This window comes from Sebastes fasciatus, chromosome 19, assembly GCF_043250625.1.
Source record: "Sebastes fasciatus isolate fSebFas1 chromosome 19, fSebFas1.pri, whole genome shotgun sequence".
Lineage (NCBI taxonomy): Eukaryota > Metazoa > Chordata > Actinopteri > Perciformes > Sebastidae > Sebastes > Sebastes fasciatus.
Window position 1 is genome coordinate 10,266,035 of NC_133813.1, and position 20,075 is coordinate 10,286,109.

General features: G+C 38.8%; 1 protein-coding gene across 3 annotated transcripts in view; it reads right to left on the bottom strand.

Moving 5' to 3' along the window:
• The window catches only part of stxbp1a (syntaxin binding protein 1a), a 44,393-nt gene that overhangs the window by 2,625 nt on the left and 21,693 nt on the right, over window positions 1–20,075 (bottom strand). For 2 of the 3 annotated variants that reach the window (XM_074616764.1, XM_074616761.1), the window contains exons 2-19: window positions 19,394–19,443; window positions 17,887–17,968; window positions 17,711–17,787; window positions 17,095–17,173; window positions 16,106–16,209; window positions 13,675–13,823; window positions 13,200–13,284; window positions 12,843–12,973; window positions 12,570–12,677; window positions 12,393–12,453; window positions 11,073–11,138; window positions 10,903–10,983; window positions 10,490–10,628; window positions 9,276–9,385; window positions 9,079–9,180; window positions 8,620–8,705; window positions 7,365–7,519; window positions 5,266–5,423 (exon numbers count right to left, since the gene is read on the bottom strand). In XM_074616764.1, the coding sequence (XP_074472865.1) occupies window positions 5,314–5,423; window positions 7,365–7,519; window positions 8,620–8,705; window positions 9,079–9,180; window positions 9,276–9,385; window positions 10,490–10,628; window positions 10,903–10,983; window positions 11,073–11,138; window positions 12,393–12,453; window positions 12,570–12,677; window positions 12,843–12,973; window positions 13,200–13,284; window positions 13,675–13,823; window positions 16,106–16,209; window positions 17,095–17,173; window positions 17,711–17,787; window positions 17,887–17,968; window positions 19,394–19,438 (1,770 nt within the window). In that variant the 5' untranslated portion in view covers window positions 19,439–19,443 and the 3' untranslated portion in view covers window positions 5,266–5,313. The remainder of the gene's footprint in view (window positions 1–5,265; window positions 5,424–7,364; window positions 7,520–8,619; window positions 8,706–9,078; window positions 9,181–9,275; window positions 9,386–10,489; window positions 10,629–10,902; window positions 10,984–11,072; window positions 11,139–12,392; window positions 12,454–12,569; window positions 12,678–12,842; window positions 12,974–13,199; window positions 13,285–13,674; window positions 13,824–16,105; window positions 16,210–17,094; window positions 17,174–17,710; window positions 17,788–17,886; window positions 17,969–19,393; window positions 19,444–20,075) is intronic. The other variant, XM_074616762.1, reaches the window with a different exon arrangement.

A 20,075-nucleotide genomic window follows, 5' to 3' on the forward strand; every position in this document is an offset into this window, starting at 1 on the left:
TACATAAATAAATAAAAGGGAAAATGAAACAGAAGAGTAAATAAATAAAGAAGCATATTCAAACAAATATCAATTTGTCACATTTTATCAATTAATTAATGGCTACATTTATTTTTTAATTATTTTTGCTACATTTAATGACATTTATTTATTTTGAGTTATTTATTTTTGATTTTGGCAGGTTCCTTCCTCCATATAGATGAGGGTAGTCTCACATAATGTTAAAAGTAAAGATAGAAGCGCTGAGCAAACCAACGTTATAAAATTATAATCAATTAGCCAGCAGGTTAAAATGGATCAAAGAGGTTGAAAAACTAATTATAAAAGGTGGGAGATAACTAAGTACTTTTACTACAAGCACATGTTTAAGTGCTTTGAGTATTTTAAATTTTCTATCCTGCACCTTTCAGAAGTTTACTTTGTACTCTTTATTTCAATACATTCATTTTACAGCTGCAGTTTCTAATTACTACTTTACATCATAAAATAGCTTCTAACTTTTGTTTCGTCAAAATCTTGTCTCCAAAATGTTGAAGTTTGATTTCCCTAAAGACTTTTAAAAAACGTAGAAACATGTACTCTTAACTGATCTGAAAATCCACAAATCTAGCATTACTTATGCTGGACATAAGGGCCTCAATTGTCCAAATTTTTAGGACTATTTTTATTTCATATTTCCAATAAGTCAATCTCTTATTTTAGATTTTGAAATGTTTTAATCTTTATTTGTCTGTGTAAAGTACCATGTAAACATCCTCCACCTCTGACTAATACTAATAGTCCTTCACTCTACAAACATACAGCCTTATACAAACTCATGAAGCCGTGTTAAATCACATGAAGCCGTGTTAAATCACATGAAGCCGTGTTAAATCACATGAAGCCGTGTTAAATCACATGAAGCCGTGTTAAATCACATGAAGCCGTGTTAAATCACAAGAAGCCGTGTTAGATCACATGAAGCCGTGTTAAATCACATGAAGCCGTGTTAAATCACAAGAAGCCGTGTTAAATCACATGAAGCCGTGTTAAATCACAAGAAGCCGTGTTAAATCACATGAAGCCGTGTTAGATCACATGAAGCCGTGTTAAATCACAAGAAGCCGTGTTAAATCACAAGAAGCCGTGTTAGATCACATGAAGCCGTGTTAAATCACAAGAAGCCGTGTTAAATCACATGAAGCCGTGTTAAATCACAAGAAGCCGTGTTAGATCACATGAAGCCGTGTTAAATCACATGAAGCCGTGTTAGATCACATGAAGCCGTGTTAAATCACATGAAGCCGTGTTAAATCACATGAAGCCGTGTTAAATCACATGAAGCCGTGTTAAATCACATGAAGCCGTGTTAAATCACATGCAGCTGAACAATATGGAAGCACACAGATTAGTGATGGCACCACACAACTGTCATGAATCTGTGAACTAAAAAAACAGCAGGTGAGCTAGTAGAAACCCTGCAACAGCACAGCCAATCAGGTGTTAGAAAAATATGCACATGACAGCGTGGGCCTTTAATTTAAAAGCATGCAGACAGCTAAAAAATACTGCTAGAAAAAAGTAAAATAATTGCAGCAAAAAAAGACAAAAGCAGATACATGTCATGAAATCCCAAACCAGAGTTAGGTCTATCGTCTCCTATAGATATGAATGAAAATGTGAAACTGAGTAACCTTAATAACACAGATGAACTGTTGTGACAGCTGAAGACACATTTCAGACATAGTAAAACGTGAAAGGTGCTAGACTGGAGTAAAGCAAACTTTTTGCCAAATTTGGCGCTTCATCGCCAGATTTACCGATTCAATAGATCACTGCCATCTTAATTCATAAAACATTTGATTTACTCCTCACACCTGTCCAACATTATCAACAGTATTTGACCTACATTGGTTTGTTTCTGTTGCAAAGCTGCATGTTTCCTCCAGTTTGATTTGATTAGCTGCTTTACCTCAAAGACATTGACCTACAGTAAAACTAAACCTGACCCTGTGAGGAGTCAGAACAGGACGTGGAGGTAGTTAAAGGTAAAAACAGAAGAGAAAGAGGCAAGCCCATCTCGAGTTGGGTCGTTATGGTGATGCGGGGTTCGTAGGTGTAAGGGGTCGTGGGTGGGGGTTTAGTGTGGGCCACAGAGGTCAACGTCGGACTGGCCTCGCCTGCTTCTCTGCTGTTCCCCAAACACACAGCTTCGTGGGCCCTTTTGCCCCAGAAACACAACACCGTGACGTTGATCTCTAACGCCACCAAATTATTGTACATGGCTAGGTTTGGACCAAAATAGCATAACAAAAACAAAGGCTTGTTTTAGTAAGTGATGGCCATTTTGCTCAGGAAGTGTTGAATGCAGCAGTATGAGGGGGAGCAGCCATACTGCTTATGGTGAGAGCTGCACACTGAGAAAACCATAAAAACCAAAACGTTGGTTTGTAAACGATATCGCTTTAGCAGATTAGTTGGGAATGAGATGGATGGCCAAGTTTACAATATCCAATCTTTAGTGGGTGAATGAGTGTTCAAAAGTAGCCTTGCGGTGGTCATGGACATTTATGCAAATAGGGTATTATTCATTACCTCCGCCAAGGAGGGTATGTTTTGAATGTTCCCATATGTTTGTTTGTTTGTTAGCAGGATTTCTCAAAAACTATGATACAATTCAATGACATTTGGTGGAGGCTCAGCCGTGCTACCATGTGGCCATTTAACACAGCACATAACTGTTTTATAGTGGCCTGCGGCAAAAAGTTTAAACTAGGGCTGTCAATCGATTAAAATATTTAATCCTGATTAATCGCACATTTTTTATTTTTAAAAGGGAGATTTGTCAAGTATTTAATAATTAAAAAGTATTTTTGCCGTATTATAAAAGCAATAAAAAGAGAGGCTGTTACACTAATTTCTAGAAGGAACTGCTGAGCATACATCAGTGCTGTTTGGGCAATCAAATCATGAGATAATGCAAGTTTACACTGACTGCATGTCAGCTGATTGTCTAAAGGCTTAAAGGCTTTTAAAACAAGTCTTAATTTAAAAACACTTTAATAAATACACTAAAACATATTTTCCAGCCTTCTCTTAATTCATATAAAACATATCTGTCACGGCTTCCTTCTACTAGATGCCTTGTATATACAGACATTTCCAACAGGTTATCTTTCAACTTATTTGGCTTGCATCAAAATTAAATCAAGGTTGTTCCAACACACAAAATAAAAATTATAAGCAAACTTAAATTATCTAGAGTTTTGCGTTAAACTGTGAACGTTTAACAGTTGAGATCTGTCCCTCCTCCACTTCTGCAGCCTCAATTGCCCACACCTGACTCTACTGATTGGCTGGAGCACCGTGGGAATTGTAGTCCTATAATTTTCAATGGCTTACAGAGGTCACCACTAGGTGGCAATATTGTTTTGACTATTTACACAAAACAACAAACAAAACTGTCTAACAATATCAGAGAGAACAGTATTTTAGGGTTTCAATGTTGATTTCTGCACAAGCTGATAGTTTTTTTTTTTCATATTTATTTTACTCTTAAATTCAACACATGCATATATCAACTTTGAGCAATCCTGCTAAATCTGCACAGCTGCAAAAGTGAAAATCTCGAAACATTTAACATTTTGTATTATTGAAGTAACTAATTTAAAGGTCTGTTCAGCCTTGGCGGAGGTATGTGCCCTTTGAGTGCTTTTTAGTTCTACACAGGTTCTTTTGAATGTAGTATTTGTTTCTGTGTTCCTCCATCATCATGAGTGAATACTAACAGTCTGCTAGTGACTGGTGTAATAATGGATGAGTCTCCTATGTTAGGGGAGGGGTGGATTAGTGGTAGCTGTTTGGCATCTTTACTTTGTATTTGGTTGCTAAAGCATATCAGGTGGAACAATGCTACATTCCCAGACTCTGTGTCAGCAGAGAGGCATCATAGAGGCAGTGATACAAAGAGCAACTTCTTGGGCAACCTGTATTGAATTGATCTGAAATTATTATGGTTACCTGACTGTTTCCCATCTACGTTGCCCCCAGAATTGCCCTGTGTGTCAGCACCCTGAAAAGGTATGATCGTGATAAAGACGATCTTTTGCTAATATTAAGCACCCTCTGCGGACGAGTCGTGAGCCATGTGAGCATGTGATGGTGAGCTGAGAGAAAGTGACGTGGACGGAGTCGGAGGACTGGGAGTCAAAAGAAAAACGAAAAACCACAAGGGGAAAAAGGAGAGGATCCTTCTTTGAAATCCAACTCAAGGACCTGTCCGTATGTGGAAAAACCAGTAACAAATCAAGGTGATTGTCTTTGCGAAGGGTTGATTAGAAAAATAACCAGACAGTAAAAACTGATAAAGATGGATCTCGGGGGTAGATTAAATCTGGAGTGAGTGTTCAACAGGCTCAAGGGGCCTTTGGGTGGCTGTCGAGGGTCGATTTAATCCACCCAGCTGAGATGATGGGAGGAGGCAGCAGGGATGGGGTCACGACCCCCTCAGACATGGCCGCTCTTCAGCACAGACTTTACTTGGGCTGAATCCAAATGTCCACCCTCTGGACTCGAGGGCCCTCGCAGACTTTGGCCATCTGTGGCAAAACTACAAGGCAATAAGTCCCTGATAAGACTGGCCTTGCACACATTATGGTTTTATTGCATCTGTGTTTAAATTACTACATGGAACTTTTAACTGGTTATGAAACAGTCCCAGTTTAATACGGATCGGCGAGAAGATTGGCTATTTCTATATAGACGAATCTGGCGATCGCTTTGTGTACTCCGCGATCTAGTGGCGCTGTCATTACTGCGGTGGCAAGTCGTAGTGACTCGGTGTCTGCTAACCGTGTTAACTGGTGACTTTCAGCCGAAAGCGTCATAAACATAGTGGTCACATTCCTATTGCAATGAATTGTGGGTAATTAATTAATCTGCAAAGTCTGCAGTAAATCCACATGAGCCCGCTTGCAAACTTGGTGAATTGTGGATTTGGACTGTGGTCAGACATTTAGATTCAGCCTTCCTGTAGGGACAACAGACTGAATAGCAGGACTCCCACTCTGATTGGCTAACTCTCAGTATACAGGGACTAGAGCCTGATGGAGCGGTCCATGCAGTGAGGAAAGGTCGGGGGTTGCCCATCCCTGAGGGTCACGGAAGGGGGGAGGAGGGTGGAGTTACATCAAACAGTACTGAGTGTTCAAAGAAGAAGAAGGAACAAGGAGGAAGCCCTTGTGCTGCGAAGGTTCAGAAAGGGCTTCTTTGTGCGGCTGCCTTTACTTTTTTCAGTGTGATTTCTCTCTCCCTCCCTCCCAATCTGTCTCTGCCTCACTCGGCTGTGGGTTCTGCTTCCTCAAAGGACACCCTAGTGGACTCTCGGAAGTCGGGGTGCTGAAGGTCCGATAAGAATTTGGTGGGGGTGAGTATGTGGGTGGAACCTGTGGAGGAACAGAGGCGGCTTCACCACTCGTCTCTCAGCACATGCCACGCCCCCTTCCCCACTCGCTCCAAAAACTAAAGGGTTAAAAAGACAAGCAACCCGTCGTACAGTACACACACACACACACACAGACACACATACATACAGAGACACACTCGTCCACTGACAGTTCACACACATACGTTACACACACTCGCCATGTTGCACAAACACAAAGACACGCACAGAAAAAGACATGGCGTGGCTGCAATTTAAAGACAACAGTTGTTTTTAAAGACAACAGCTGAAGCAGAGCACAACAGAGACTAACAAAGACACTTTCCCATTTATAACACAGGCTGGCTGGCAAAGCTTTAAGACATCAAATAAACAGTACAGAGGGGCATAACATAAAAGGGCTATTTTAACATAACACATTGCACACAATAGGCAGGTTGTAACAACTATCTGCAGCTACACCTTCCACATACTGTACACAAGGTTACTGCGTCACTGGGGTTGTTGTGGGATTTGGGATTCTGGGTGCGCGGTTGTCCAAAAGGACATTACGCTGTCCTCCACGAGCTGTGTTGTGGGTGGCTTCTGTTTGCAAAACCTGAACTTCAGTTCCTGAATTTGTCATTGCGTATTAAAAAAGGGAAAGTTTATATATTCATAGTAGATGCCAAAAATAAACGTAAACCTGAAATATCAAAAAATGGTTAATCTTGTATTTATTATAAGTCTAGCTTGCCGAGAGTTTGTTGTTTTTTGTCCCTCCCATCATCTCAGAACTTAACTTCCTTATAATCATTTTATCACTTGCTTCAACAAAGTGCAACTTAATCCCAGAAAGTAATTCTTAAAAAACGTTTTAACATCTATTAGCTAGACTGGATATTCATTAGAGATATCTGCAACATCATTTTGCCTAGTCAAAACTCTAATACAAGATATCTGCAATTACAGTTTGACTAGTAAGTTTCAAACTACTTTTGCCATTCATGTGTTTTGGGGTTTCTCATTACAGATATCTACAATTCAGTTGCAGATATCCGCAATGAGAATTACGAATATCTGCAACTGAATTCTGACTAGTTGTAATTCAAGATATCTTTAATTCCCCTCAATTCAAGATGTCTACATTGGCCTTTTTAGATATCTAAAATACAATTTTAAGTAGTCAGAATGACGTTGTAGATATCTTGAACTGGAATTAGGAATTTCCATAATTTAATTGTAGATAACTGTTATCAAGTTTTAGATATCATGAAAAGAATTTTGATTAGAGATATCTTATTTGAAGATATAAGGTCAAATAATTTCGCCCCGTGCTTTGAGAGACAAGGCAGACTCATACAAGGTCAAATGTGTCGTAAACAGCTTTATCTTTCTTTTTATGCACTGAACTTGCACTACTACGTCAGGGTTAGACTGTCACCTCCATGTTTCTCCTGCCCTCCGTCTTTATTTTGCTTAAGCTGTGTGTCCCAGTTCACAAGCTTCGTCCTTCTGTGTCCCTCAGCGGACCAGACTGTACCTGCACCTGCTAGTCAAACCTCACAGTTCTGTGAAAATGCTTCAAAGGACGTGGCCCCTAAGTTATGACGCAGCTTTTATCAGCTTTCACACTTTCTATTAAAAATGGTCCTCTTAGAGACAGTCTCTGTTACTTAACGCCAGGCTGAAGAGATGTGTTTTACTGCCTCTCTCAGGTTGAACGTTTAAATTCTGTTTCACCTCTCCCACACCCAGCATCACTGATAGATGTGGTCCTGAAGTACACCTGTACATCACTGCAGCAATGCAAGAAGGTAAACCACTGGAGGGCAGCAAAAACTAGACTTTCCTGGAGTGTTATGTTACTCTTTAAGGTTGTTGTATCTTTGACGTCCAAAAACCTACAAATATGAACACTTCTTCTTCTGCGCTCAGCGGCGCCTCCCGGTGCACTACTCACCAATGACGGCCTCCCACTTCCCATTGGCCTGTGTGACCTCATAGGCGCAGCGCATCTCGCTGAAGGACGCGCCGCCGATGATGAAGACCATGACGCGTGGCCCGGTGCGGTACTCTCCAGGTGTCTTATTCTTGTGCCAGTGGCCGTACCGAGCACTGGCAGAGCAGAAAAGACAACAGCGTCAAGTTATTACAGTTTTAGAGCCACTTTAAATTGGGAGCTCACACCAAATAAGCTGAGAGGAAGTCACATTTTCACACATACAAGAGATCACACTTCAACATTAGAGGCATGACTAACTATGATGCTCAGTGCTGGGTGTGTCTGTAGGCTATATGTGGGGAAGGGACGGCTAATGAGGCAGATCAGTTTGTAACATGGAGAGGATTTGATGCTGAATCAATACACACCAGCAGAGTGGAGTGTACGGATCAGTGGGGCTCAATGTGGCTTCATCACACATACATGTGGAGTTGGAAATATTGACGACTTGTAATCAGGTCATTTGCTTACAGTTTGGGTTTAAGTTTTCAAGGATGATATTTAAGATGATATCCTTTTTTTTTTTTGAGGAAGTTTCAATTAAGTGATTCATCTGATTAAATTGTTAATTTTAATTTTAATTAAATTTAATTTTATTAAATCATATTTCATTATATAAAAACAGGTGAATTTTGGAAATGACTGTCTATTTTTTTTATGATAAATTTTGACTTTACATTTCTCTGGAGTTAATGGAAATGTTTGGATCACTCGAGTCGGAAACAATCCTACGAAGCCACCACTGGAATCTAATTCTACAAAGAGTATAATACTAATAATATTAGTGTGGCCTGATCTTTATCTGAAACTGTGCAGAAATACCGGGTTTAAACACGATGAATAGGCATGGGAAAAAAGCTGCGCAGCATCCGAATGTTGATTTAGAATTTGAATGTCAAAGTTATGAATGAAGGTCCGAACTATTCGGTACAGCCCTAATACGCATATATATGTATATAAAAATTGGTGCATGTCTGAGCTCTCCTATCTTTGCACAGGGATCTGTATACGGCTCACTAACCAGACAATCGTCAGTGTCGCCTCCCTGCTCTCAATTTTTCTCAAATATTGATCTGTTAGACTCATCTCCTTTCCCAAATTACTATTGATCTTATACCACCATTTCTGTCTTCATAATTTACCGTGCAATGAAATGCCACGCAGTGCATATGTGTGTGTGTGTATATGCATGTGTGTGTGTGTGTGTGTGTACCTGACTGCAGTGGTGCTGAAGGAGGCAGAGGAGCGGGTGGAGATGTAGGGGTAGTGCTTGGTGTCCAGCTTATCTTCAATAGCATCCTGCAGGGGGACAAAAAGACAAAACAGATCTTTGTCAGCAATATTGTCTGCGTTAAACACACACACACACACACACACACTTCAATAGGGGCTTCACAGTTGTGTCACGTCTCCTAGCAACCACGTGTGGCTCCATCATGGAGGTCCATTGGAGAATTGGCTTTGCACAAATAAGGGGCTAAATATAGTTGATAACAACCAGGCTGGGAAAACAGATGTTTGGCTAAGATTGTCGTGTCAACTGAAAAGTAAATAATTGTGCTCGGATTAATTAGTTTGTTGTTTTTGGAACCTCAATTTAGAAAAATGAAAATAGGATATCACCCAATATGGCATTGCAAGTCAAATTATGATTTCAGCCCTTGAAACACACCTCCATGATGTCCTTGACCAGTGGTGTCCAGCGGGACAGCTGATAGGTCTGCTCGCTCACACGCTCCTTCCTGTCCAGCTTCTTTCCTCGGCGGAGGGTGGACTAAAGACGGAAAGACGAGACAATGAGGTCAAAGAAAGAAAGAGTAGAGATAAGAAGATAAAAAGAATTAGAGCGCCACCCGGTGAGGATCTTACATCTGTGACGATGGGGACACCCAGGTTAGCCATGTTGGTGATGATCTCACTGTCCTCTGGGGGGATCTGAGCGTGTTGGATCAGCTTGTTCAGGTTCTCCTCCGTAATGCCTTAACACACACACACAGGTCATATCTTATAACTGTAGAAATTGTATGTTTACATTTAATACGTTCGGCTTGTTCTGGGAGGAAAGGGAATTCATGTTTTTGTCACTTGAGTGCCAAAATAAAACCATTTTATTAAAACTCAAAATTGCCACTATATACATTCTGTATGCTACTTAACCATAACAGCTTATTATAGCTGTGTAGAATTGTCTGGTTATGTCTGACCTGAGAAGCTATCTGGTTTTTACAGGCTCTTTTTCTTCTGTATCTGTATTTTGTGAAGGATTTATTTTACAGACTTGAACTGAACAGCCAACTAGGTAAGTAGTAGTTATTTTTTTTCTTTAGCTCATAGATATATATTCATTGCTAAAAGGGAAGCTTCAATATTTTTCAACCTGGACCCTATTTTCTCATGTTTTTTTGTGTCTAACTGACTAATAGGGACATACATTTCTGAAGTGAAAGGTAAGAAAAACGTTTTATTTATCTTTAGGGTCTTTTCCTTAATGTTGTCAGACACTTATAATAACAATCTGAGCCTGTCAGTTGCAAAAACAAGCTCTTTTAGTGAACCTAACGTTACATTGACGCTGCTCACTTTCTCTCAAAGCTCGTTTCGTGGCTGTCGGTTACAGCGTTATCCCTCAATATTGGACCAATTTCAAAAATTCTTGTCCCCATTAGTCATTAGTCAAGTGATGAACTACAGTGGCACCACCAGCAGTGAAGTAGTCCCTTTTGTACTGCTGGTGATTGTTTTGTTTGTTCATTTAAAGCTATTTCTAATTTCTAAAAAAAGAAAAATGACGGAAAAAATCTAGAAATTATTTTAATGTTTGAGTTTCGGATCACTGTGTGGTGAGGTGTCCGTTTAATGTCCCTGTATTCTGAGCATTTCTGTACATTTCAACAGGTCTATGTAAAGTTAAGAAATACTTATACTCAGTAAGTAAGTAGGTAGGTGGGTAAGTAAGTCGTAAGTAATGAAACAAAACAAGTAAGACAACAAATAAAGTAAGCTTTTACAGGGACGGATATCAGCACAGAGTTTTACAACGTGAAGATTTGATTTCATTATGTCACCTGCTGTCGCCCCCTTACCATTCTTGAGGAAAATGTAGAGCAAGATGATGCGGATCTTGTCGTACGTGGTGACGTTGGCATCCAGCAGGATGGGTACGATGGCCCTCATGGGGTCTTTGATCTTCTCTCCCTCAGCGTCTGTGCCCATAGCCAGATCCTGCAACAGAGAACTCAGGTATCATTTCATGTTTCCTTGTCATTCAAATCGGTCATTTAAAACTTTAAAATACACATTTCCAGGGATTGTAAAGACATTTTATTTTCAAGAAATATCATTTCAGAAATCATTTATCTGTATACAAGAAACTCTTTTTTTGTTTTGATGATTTCCTCCTTAAGCATTACTCTCTTATTTAATTTCCTTTCCTCTCTTCTATCCTTTCCTATCTCTCCTCTCCTTGCTTCTTGTTTCCTCTCGCCTGCCCTCTCACCTGTTCCACACGGCACAGCTTGTCCACTGTTCCCTGGTAATGCTTCATGCAGTCCTCAGCCAGTTGCAGATGAGTAGAGTACTGAAAAACACAAAACACACAGGATCAGGTCAGCATACACATTTACACATGCAGGAAAAAAACATACACACACTCCTATAAGCACACACCTTGCTGAGCTCCTTCTGGTACTGAGGCATCTTCTTCAGCATCTGGGACAGATCCCTCATTGTGGTCTGTTGAAACAAAAGCAAGAGTGCCATGATGTCAACATGAGTCCGAGATATCATAAAATAGACAACTACATAAGTGATAACGGACCATATTTATGTTGGACTTTGGTCTAATCGCAGAACAACTAGTTGACCACTCAACACTTGACTTTGCTATACAAATGTCAAATGGGTTCACTTAATTTCCGCTGCCAAGTGACAAAAATAAATACATTAATTCAATTAAATTAAGTTCTGGTCATGTTTTCTGAGTATATTTAAAAGGAATAGTTCAACATGTTTGGAACTAAATTGCTTTCTTGCAGAGTTAGATTATAGTATGCCAGAATGTTGTAAAATATGTCATAGTAAAGTAAGTCTTAAAACATTTATTAAAAAAACATAGTATAGTATGCCATAAAAAAATAGTATAGTATGACACAAAGACATGTCATACATTTTTTTTATAGTATAGCATGTCACAAAGAAATGCCATAGTATAGTATGCCATAACAAAGTCAAAAAAATCATAGCATAATATGTCAAAGAAATGTCATAGTATAGCATGTCACAAAAATGTCATAGTCTAGTATGCAATAAAAAGTCATAAAAAATTCATAGTATAGTATGTCACAAAAAAAGTCATAGTATATCGAGCCCAAAAAAGTCATACAAAATTTCAGTATAGTATGCCACAAAAAATGTTGTAAAGAAATGTCATAGTACAGTATGTCATAAAAATACATAAAAAATGTCATAGCATAATATGTCACAAAGAAATGTCATAGTATAGTATTGCATAAAAAAAGTCATAATATGGTATGTCACAAAAAATGTTGTAAAAAATGTCATATATAGTATGCCATAAAAAGTCATAAAAAAGTCATAGTATAGAATGTCATAAAAAAATGTCATAGTATAGTATGCCACAAAAAGTCATAAAAATATCATAATATAGTATGCCACAAAAATTGTTGTAAAGAAATGTCATAGTATAGTATGCCACAAAAAAATTGTAAAAAAATGTCATAGTATAATATATCAAAAAGAAATACCACAGTATAGTATGCCTTAAACAGTCCTTAAAAAATTATATAATATAGTATATCATAAAAAGTAAAAAATTTCATAGTATAGTATGCCATAAAAAGTAATTAAAAAATTTCCTTTTTTGGAGCTTTTGAAGAAATAAAGAAGTTATCCACCATGCTTAGTAACGCTATAGTACCAATATCTTGGTAATACTGTATATTGTATAAATAAACATCTCCTCTTTACCTTCTCCCCGGTGTTCATCCTCTTGCTGGCAGAAAATTCCTTCAGCTGTCGTGTCACTTCCCTAATGACAAAACACAAACAGGCATGGAGACACAAGAGAGAAAGTTTGTTATATCGCGCAAGTCAGTATTCAAAGACTGAGTGAAGAGATAGTAAAGTATGAAGAAAAGTACTCACTGGGACACCTCAGCTATGTGTTTGTGTCTCAGGCTCACCCACAGGTCATCGTCTTCATGCAGCAGAACCTCCTTCTCGCGAGAGTCTCCGATGCCACTGGTCTCATACCTGAGGGAAAAAAGACACATATTGTGACTGAAAGACACTAATTTAGGTTCAAATTGGTGATTAAAGCTGAAATGAGTATTTAATACAAAGATTCTGCCTGCTGCAGCATAAAAATGGAAACATTGCCCTCTCAAGTATCATTTATGTGAATTGTGTTTTTCGTACTTGTAGACGTCGTTTTCGATGGGCAGCAGGTCGTAGCCCATGGCCTGGAAGGTGAGCTCATGCAGGACAGGAGAGACGGGGTCAAACGCCCTGTCCAGGATGATCAGCTGTGAGCGAGCCTTATCTGGGCCCTACAGAGAAAAAGAGAAACAGATACAAGAATGAAAGGAGCGGTAAGATAAACATACATATATGATGTTATAATCATTTTGAAGTACAATCTCCGTAATGTAGAATACAACTGTGCGACTTTAACTACTAAGATACATATTTTTACAACAAGAATATGAGACAACAGGTGAAAATCATTAAGCAGGAATACAGAGGGACAAAAAGAATGGATTGTCCTACGCTCACCTCTCCCATAGTGGGGTCATCAGCCTTGTAGGCATCCAGTTTGTCCTGAACCAGCTGGGCCAGGGTGGCGTTGTCCTTGTACTCGCTGACAGAATAACAGATAGATAGATGGATTTGGATGGTCGGGGAAAGTTTCTTTGTATATTAACATATTCATAAAACTTTGTCATTTTTTGAATTTCTACGAAGTAATTGAACTCTTTTGTAAAAAGACCAAATCAGACATCTGTTGTTTTTTGAGTATTAAATTAATCAGCCATCTAGGAGACTAAAAAGCTACTCCTCATAACCAACTTAATAGATCTCCTGAACTCGCTTATGAAAGTTTTGATAAATGCAGGCTAACATCCTAACTGGTTAGCTTTAACATCTTATCCGTCCAAATAAGCTATATCCTTGACTGCTAATTTGCCTTTTGTTTTAGAAACCAGCCTATACCCACAGCTGCCTCTCCGCAGCGCCCCATGCTGCTCACCCTCGGTATCTGACAGCAGGGTACTCCTTCAGGGTGGCACAGAGCGTGGCCAGCTGCTCAGCCAGCCTCTCCATCACCGGGTTCTTGAGCTGGGTCTTATGGGGGCTGTAGAAACTGTGGAAGGCATCTGGATTGTCCAGAGAGTACACCTGCACACACAAACATGGACACAACTTAAACTTTGCTTCAGCAAAACACTTGACTTTACATAATATGTCAAATGCTGTATGCAAAAAATACCAGGATGTCCTACTACATAATTATGATAATTTCCCAGAAAAGTGATGACATTTTGGACAAACTGCAACTTGAATGGTTGACGGAGACATACAACCAAGAGGCGGTAATTCTAGATTTATGACGTACTAAATGATTTTTCTGACTTTTTTTTAGATATACTATGAATTTTTATGTTGCTTTTTTTAATGACATATTATACTATGACTTTTTTGACAACTTCCTTTCGGCATACTGTACTATGACTTTTTTCGACACACTATGTTACGACTTTTTGTCGACATACTATACAATAACTTCTTTCGACATACTAAACGATGAGGTTTTTTTCGACATGCTATATAGTATGATGAATTTTCGACACACTATACTGTGACTTTTTTTTCATGAAATTTTCGACATACTATATTATGGCTTCTACTACTTATGCCATTTGAAAAAAATTTAAAAGTCATAGAAACGTTTGTCGAATAAAGCTTTAAAAAAGTCCTACTAGAGTATATCGAAAAAAAGTCATAGTATAGTATGTCGAACAAAGAAAAAAAAAGTAATTGTATATTATGTTGAAAAAATACAAAAAAAGTCATAGTCTAGTATGTCGAATTAAAAAAAAAAAAAGTCATAGTATAGTATGTCGAAAAAAGGAAAGAAAAAAAAAGTCATAGTATAGTATGTCGAAAAAAGTAAAACAAAGTCATAGTAGTACATAATAGTATGTCCTTGTTTAATTCCCTCTTTCCAATCCCTTTTCGTCCCCTCATCTCACCTTTCATTTCATTGTTCCTCTCGTTTCCCATCCTCTTTTTGTGCCTTCTCATCTTCTCTACTTTCCTGTCATTCCCTCTCCTCTACCTTCCTTTCCTTGTTTGCTCTCCTCTCTCCTCCCCCGCATCACTCACTACCACTCCCTCCTCCAACCCCATCTGTCCACGGTCACATGACCACCACACTTAGTCTCCGCAGAACGGTCCCTATGTTAGCTCGGCTACCATTGGCTACCGCCTGCTGTGTGGCTCCTGACTCACCCAATGGGGTTAGAGCATCAGCCTGTGGGCGGGGCTATGAGGCAGCACTTTGCCTGAAGCAGAAAACCACTGACTCTGAATTAATCAGAGTAGACGGGAGGGGAGCAAAGCATTGTGGGCCAAGCAGCATCTTCAGATAGTGAGAGAGAGTAGGATGGACAGAGGGAGAGATGATGAGAGATAGAAAGAGAGCTTGATGGCGAGCAGTGAGCAGAGAGAGCGCAAGCGACGTGCAAAGGCAGGGATGGAGGAATGGCGGGACAAAAAAACAGAGAAAACAGACTGAGGGAGGGAGGGAGAGAGGCAGGAGGAAAAACATGAAGTAGTCAGGAATTTGGATGCAATGATGGAGAAGCAGGTGGGAGGGAGGGAAGGCAATGTGACAAATGCGAGTCTTTCTAGAACAGTCTGGCAGTAAACAGAGAAACTGGTGAGTCAGCAGCATTATGCCAAGCGACCACCTGAATTCATATTTGGTTCTCTCTCTCCGCTCTCCATCGTTTTTATCCATCCCTGACTCTAACAACCAATAACCTTCATGTTACTATTCCTGGCAGCGTCCTTTGCAGCAATTCTCTCCTCCCACCCGTCTTAAATCGATCTCTTGTTGCTCGAACTCTAGCTTTTTATCTCTGGATCTCTCTCTATGGTTTAACAAACAATAAAAGTAACATTTCAGGGAAAATGCCGAAACAGCCGTGTTGTGAATGAAAGCAGTAACATTGCAGGGACAAGCATGTACAGGGTTACGGCCGTGTGACGAAAGACTCTTTCACATGACGTATTTGAATCTGCAACTTGTTTGCGGTTTAGCATTTATGCAAACTTGTTGAATATTGAATAAATTACAAGAACATTGGGACTTGACAAAAACAGCTCCTCACACGCCATGTTCCTGAAAATAATAAGAGACGTATTCCGCCATGTACTCGTACATCTAGCCTTGCCACATCTTCTTCTGTTACGTTTTATGGCAGTTGGGATCCATAAGTGTTGCATTACCGCCATCTGCTCGACTGTCCCTTGCCCCAATCTATTTCGGCATTGCCATGGCATATGTAAAAAAAGGCACAAGACGGAAATGTTCCTGAATGTAGTGCATGTGTGAATAATGAAAATCACTGATGGCCATCATTACCCAACACCATTACACACAGCTGGACATTTACCTGAGACTCGTAGGGCAAGAAGGCGATGTTGATCTCTGTCAGAGTCTTGCAGGTTTTGGAAGCGCGGCTCTTCACCAGCTCGTTGAAGAGAGGATCAGGGCAGGCTGGAAAGGTGAAATTGAGAACAACAGAATTATAATTAATAGCAGGTACCTCTATGAATAGAGGGTTTGTGCTTCATCGGTTCCAATAACTTCTTCAAATATTAATTCAAGACATATTTCTTTGACCTATAAAGTTTGTTTGGAGATAATGTTTACCTGCACTTCCTCAAACATTCAAAACCTTTTTGGCAGACTAGTTTATGATATCCATCAGTTGGCAGGATGTAGCAGCAGATTCTTATGTGAAAACCAACCCATATTACAAAAGACATTTCTAACTCAGAGACATTGACAGTAAAAGGTAATTGTGGCTTCATAGCAGCTCCATACTTAAGCTCATCTATCACCACTATGCAATGCAATATTAAAAAGCATAACAGATTAAAAATATGTTTCTTAGCCTACACAAAATGAGAAATGAGAGAAAACACAAATTCAAAAATTAAGAAGGGAAAATGTGAGGATCTCTGTGAACTGTTCATTAATCAAATTAAGCAATTAATTAATTAATTAAAGACACACTCCCTGTTTTTGTTACAGCATCTAACTACATCCCCATTGTTACAGCATCTAACTACATCCCCAATCCCATTTCCTCCCAGCTTGAGGACACTGTTGGGTGTTCTAACAACAACGAGCATACTTGTGCTTACAAATATATAGAAAAAGGACAAGAAAGCAGTTTATCTATGAAAGAAATTGTAACACAGAGCTGAGAAAAACGGCACTACCGAAGAAAACAATACAATAACGGATTGAACAACGAGCACAACTGATTTTTAAAAAAAGCACAGAACACAAATAATTAAAAATTCTGCAACACAAATATGTAAAAAAAAAAAACAGTGTATTACATACAGAGCAAGTGTTTGTGTGTGTACTCACAGTCAGTGAAGAAAACATGGGCTGCCTTGTATTTAGCTGAATGAGGGTCTTTGAAGTCTGCGATGAGGGTGTGGACAGACTGAGGAGAGAAACAGAGTTCACGTGAGCGTGTTGACTACAGTATCTCTTTTCTTCTATTGCATATACATTAAATATTTAAACTTTATCTTATCATACATACTGTGTATATTTCTATTTTCTAATGATAAGTTTGCAAGTATTTATTTTTCTTTCATTATAGTATACTATGTAGCAATGTGCAGACCATTTGTGGGTTTTTTTCTGCATGTCAATCTGTATTACGTTTCATATACTGTATATAGAGTACATTGTAGATCTTCTACAGCCTGCTTTAGTAATACTGCTACTCAATTATGGCATTGCCAATAAAGCTAATTTGAATTTGAGAGAGAGAGAGAGAGACAAATAGAGAGAGAGACCATAGAAACAAAGAAGTGTGTATGTGTGGTTTGCCTCGGCTGAGTCAACAGTCGTGTGTTTGAACTCACAGCGGCTTCTCTGTTCTCTCTGCTAAAAACACAGACCTGCCGCTATAGACACACCTCTGAATATACACTATGAATGAGCGATACAGAGATATAGAGAGAATGCATACCTTCTCTGTGGGTGTAATCAGGTAAATGGCCTCCAGGCTGGGAAGAGGCTCTCGTCGCTTCATGATGTCCTCCACGACTGGAGAAGCAGAAACAGACGAATACATGGACACAGTTACAGAGGAACATACACAAGCAAACAAATGAAAATGTAACGGCACAGAGAATCGTCTCTTACTGGTGATGCCCTCTGTCATGATGTCTGTCATCTTGCAGCAGGACGACAACATCCTCATGCTCAGCTGGTCCACGATCAGCGCCTGGCAACAGGAAACAAGACGGTAACTATACAAACAGTTTATCACTCGCATTACATGTTGCTAACAATGAAACTGTCCCATTCAAATAAAGCTATTCTTCCATTTAGTGAATTGTGATTTACCGGATGTTCACTGCTGATCATTTTTGGGAATCATAAATACTTTTAGCCTGCTCATGCTTTTAAGTCAGTGGTCAGTTTTTGTTTTAATGTCAAAAACAAAACAAAATTCCTGTTGTCTTGTGATTTTAGACAATTTATTTAACTAAACTTAGTGAATGTTTGCGGTGCACAGCAGGAAAAGCTGCACTCATATTATTATTCAAGACTGATTCCAGGACCTCAGAATTATTTGACTAATGGATTACTTGGCGGCACCAGTCGTACTCATTTACAGAAATGAGCAGTGCCTGAATTGAGCCAGTATTTACTACTTGGCACAGAGTACCGACACATTCGATTTCTGTCCAACTGTATACCATTAATATTTAGTACCGCAATTTCCCAATGAATCCAGGCACAAACGATGTAGTTAAACGTCGGACAAATTCAGTTCCCTGCTCAAACAATCTGAGGAAAGGCAAGCTGGCGTGTCAGATACAGTATCTAGATCAGTCAGAAAAAATAACTATTTAGCTTGAGTGTTATTCATAAACGTTATTATTAGTGCTTTTTTGTTACAAAGTAGTAATTTGTACCCTTAAATTAATAATTGTGCATGATGTGTGCCCCCAAATGCTGCATGTGCATGCTATACAGGCTGCTGGTTTGGAGAACTGGCACTTTTTCAATACCAATTCAAACATTGCAAGCAGGAAAATCGGTTGTGTTATCGAACAATGACTGCAACTAAGAGTACTTCTCATTGTCAATTCATCTCACAATTATTTCATTGATTATTTGTTTAGTTAGAAAATTGTAAAAAAAAAAATGTGTTCAGTTTCCTAAAGCCCAAGTGGCATTTTCAAACATCTTGTTTTGTCCAGCAAACAGTCCCAAACCAAAATATTCACAATCATAGAAGATTAAAGCCAGCAATTATTCTTGTTTGAGAAGCTGGAACAAGTGCTTGATTGGACTTTTTGGTTAAAAAAAATATTTGAAACTTCAATTAATGATCAAAGTTGTTGTCAATACATTTTTACACGTCAATTGACTCATCAATTAATCGACTAATTGTTTCAGCTCTAATCTTGAAACACAAGATACAGATTTAAGCAAAAGAAAACTTCATAATGTCTGTATTGGCCGTTATTCAAATACTGAACAGGGAGGAAAATTCAGCCCAATAAAGCAGTTGCAGATAGTTAGTGGATTAGCAGATTTTCTTTCAGATATTATTAATATAAAATAATAAAATAAAAATAAAAAACGCTTTTTTGAGTCACTGCCCTCCATATATTTCTTGTAACTGTGAATTTCTTACCTTCCATTCTCCCTTCTTCTTTACCTTCTTGATTACATCATTCATAATCTCTGTAAAAAAATAAAATAAATAAACATTAGGAATCTGATGGGTGCACAATGATCATGAGCAAAGTTGTTTTAACACATTTTGTAAACAGAGAATATTGTGCATGAACGCACACACAGGAGAAAATATCTAACAACCATGTTTGGTTGTTGAGGCATCTTTGAACCCTTGAACTGTTTTGGTCATTTCAATTAAGAGAACCCATTACGCTTTTGTGCTTTTTCCCCTTTCCTTTAATGTGTTATATAGTTTTTTTGTGCATGTCAAAAGTCTGCAAAGTTACAAAGCCCAAGCCAAAGGGAGTTACTCTCTCCCACAGAAACACTGCTCCTGAACTGCCTGAAACGTCTTCATTGAAGTCCTACCTTTTCTTACGTAACATGGTGATGTCACCAAGTAACACACTTCTTTTACATGCACAAAAAAACTATACAACACACTAAAGGAATGGGAAAAAGCACATAATAGGTCCCCTTTAATACTTGATTTATGGGACGTTTGAGCAATGCTCCACATTTTGATAATCATCTGCATGTGTTAATGTTTTCCTTTTAATATAAAGAGTAAAAACTCACTGATTTCTGGCAAAACTGTCCTTTCAGCATAACCTATACTAAGACTGTAATGTTCTGGC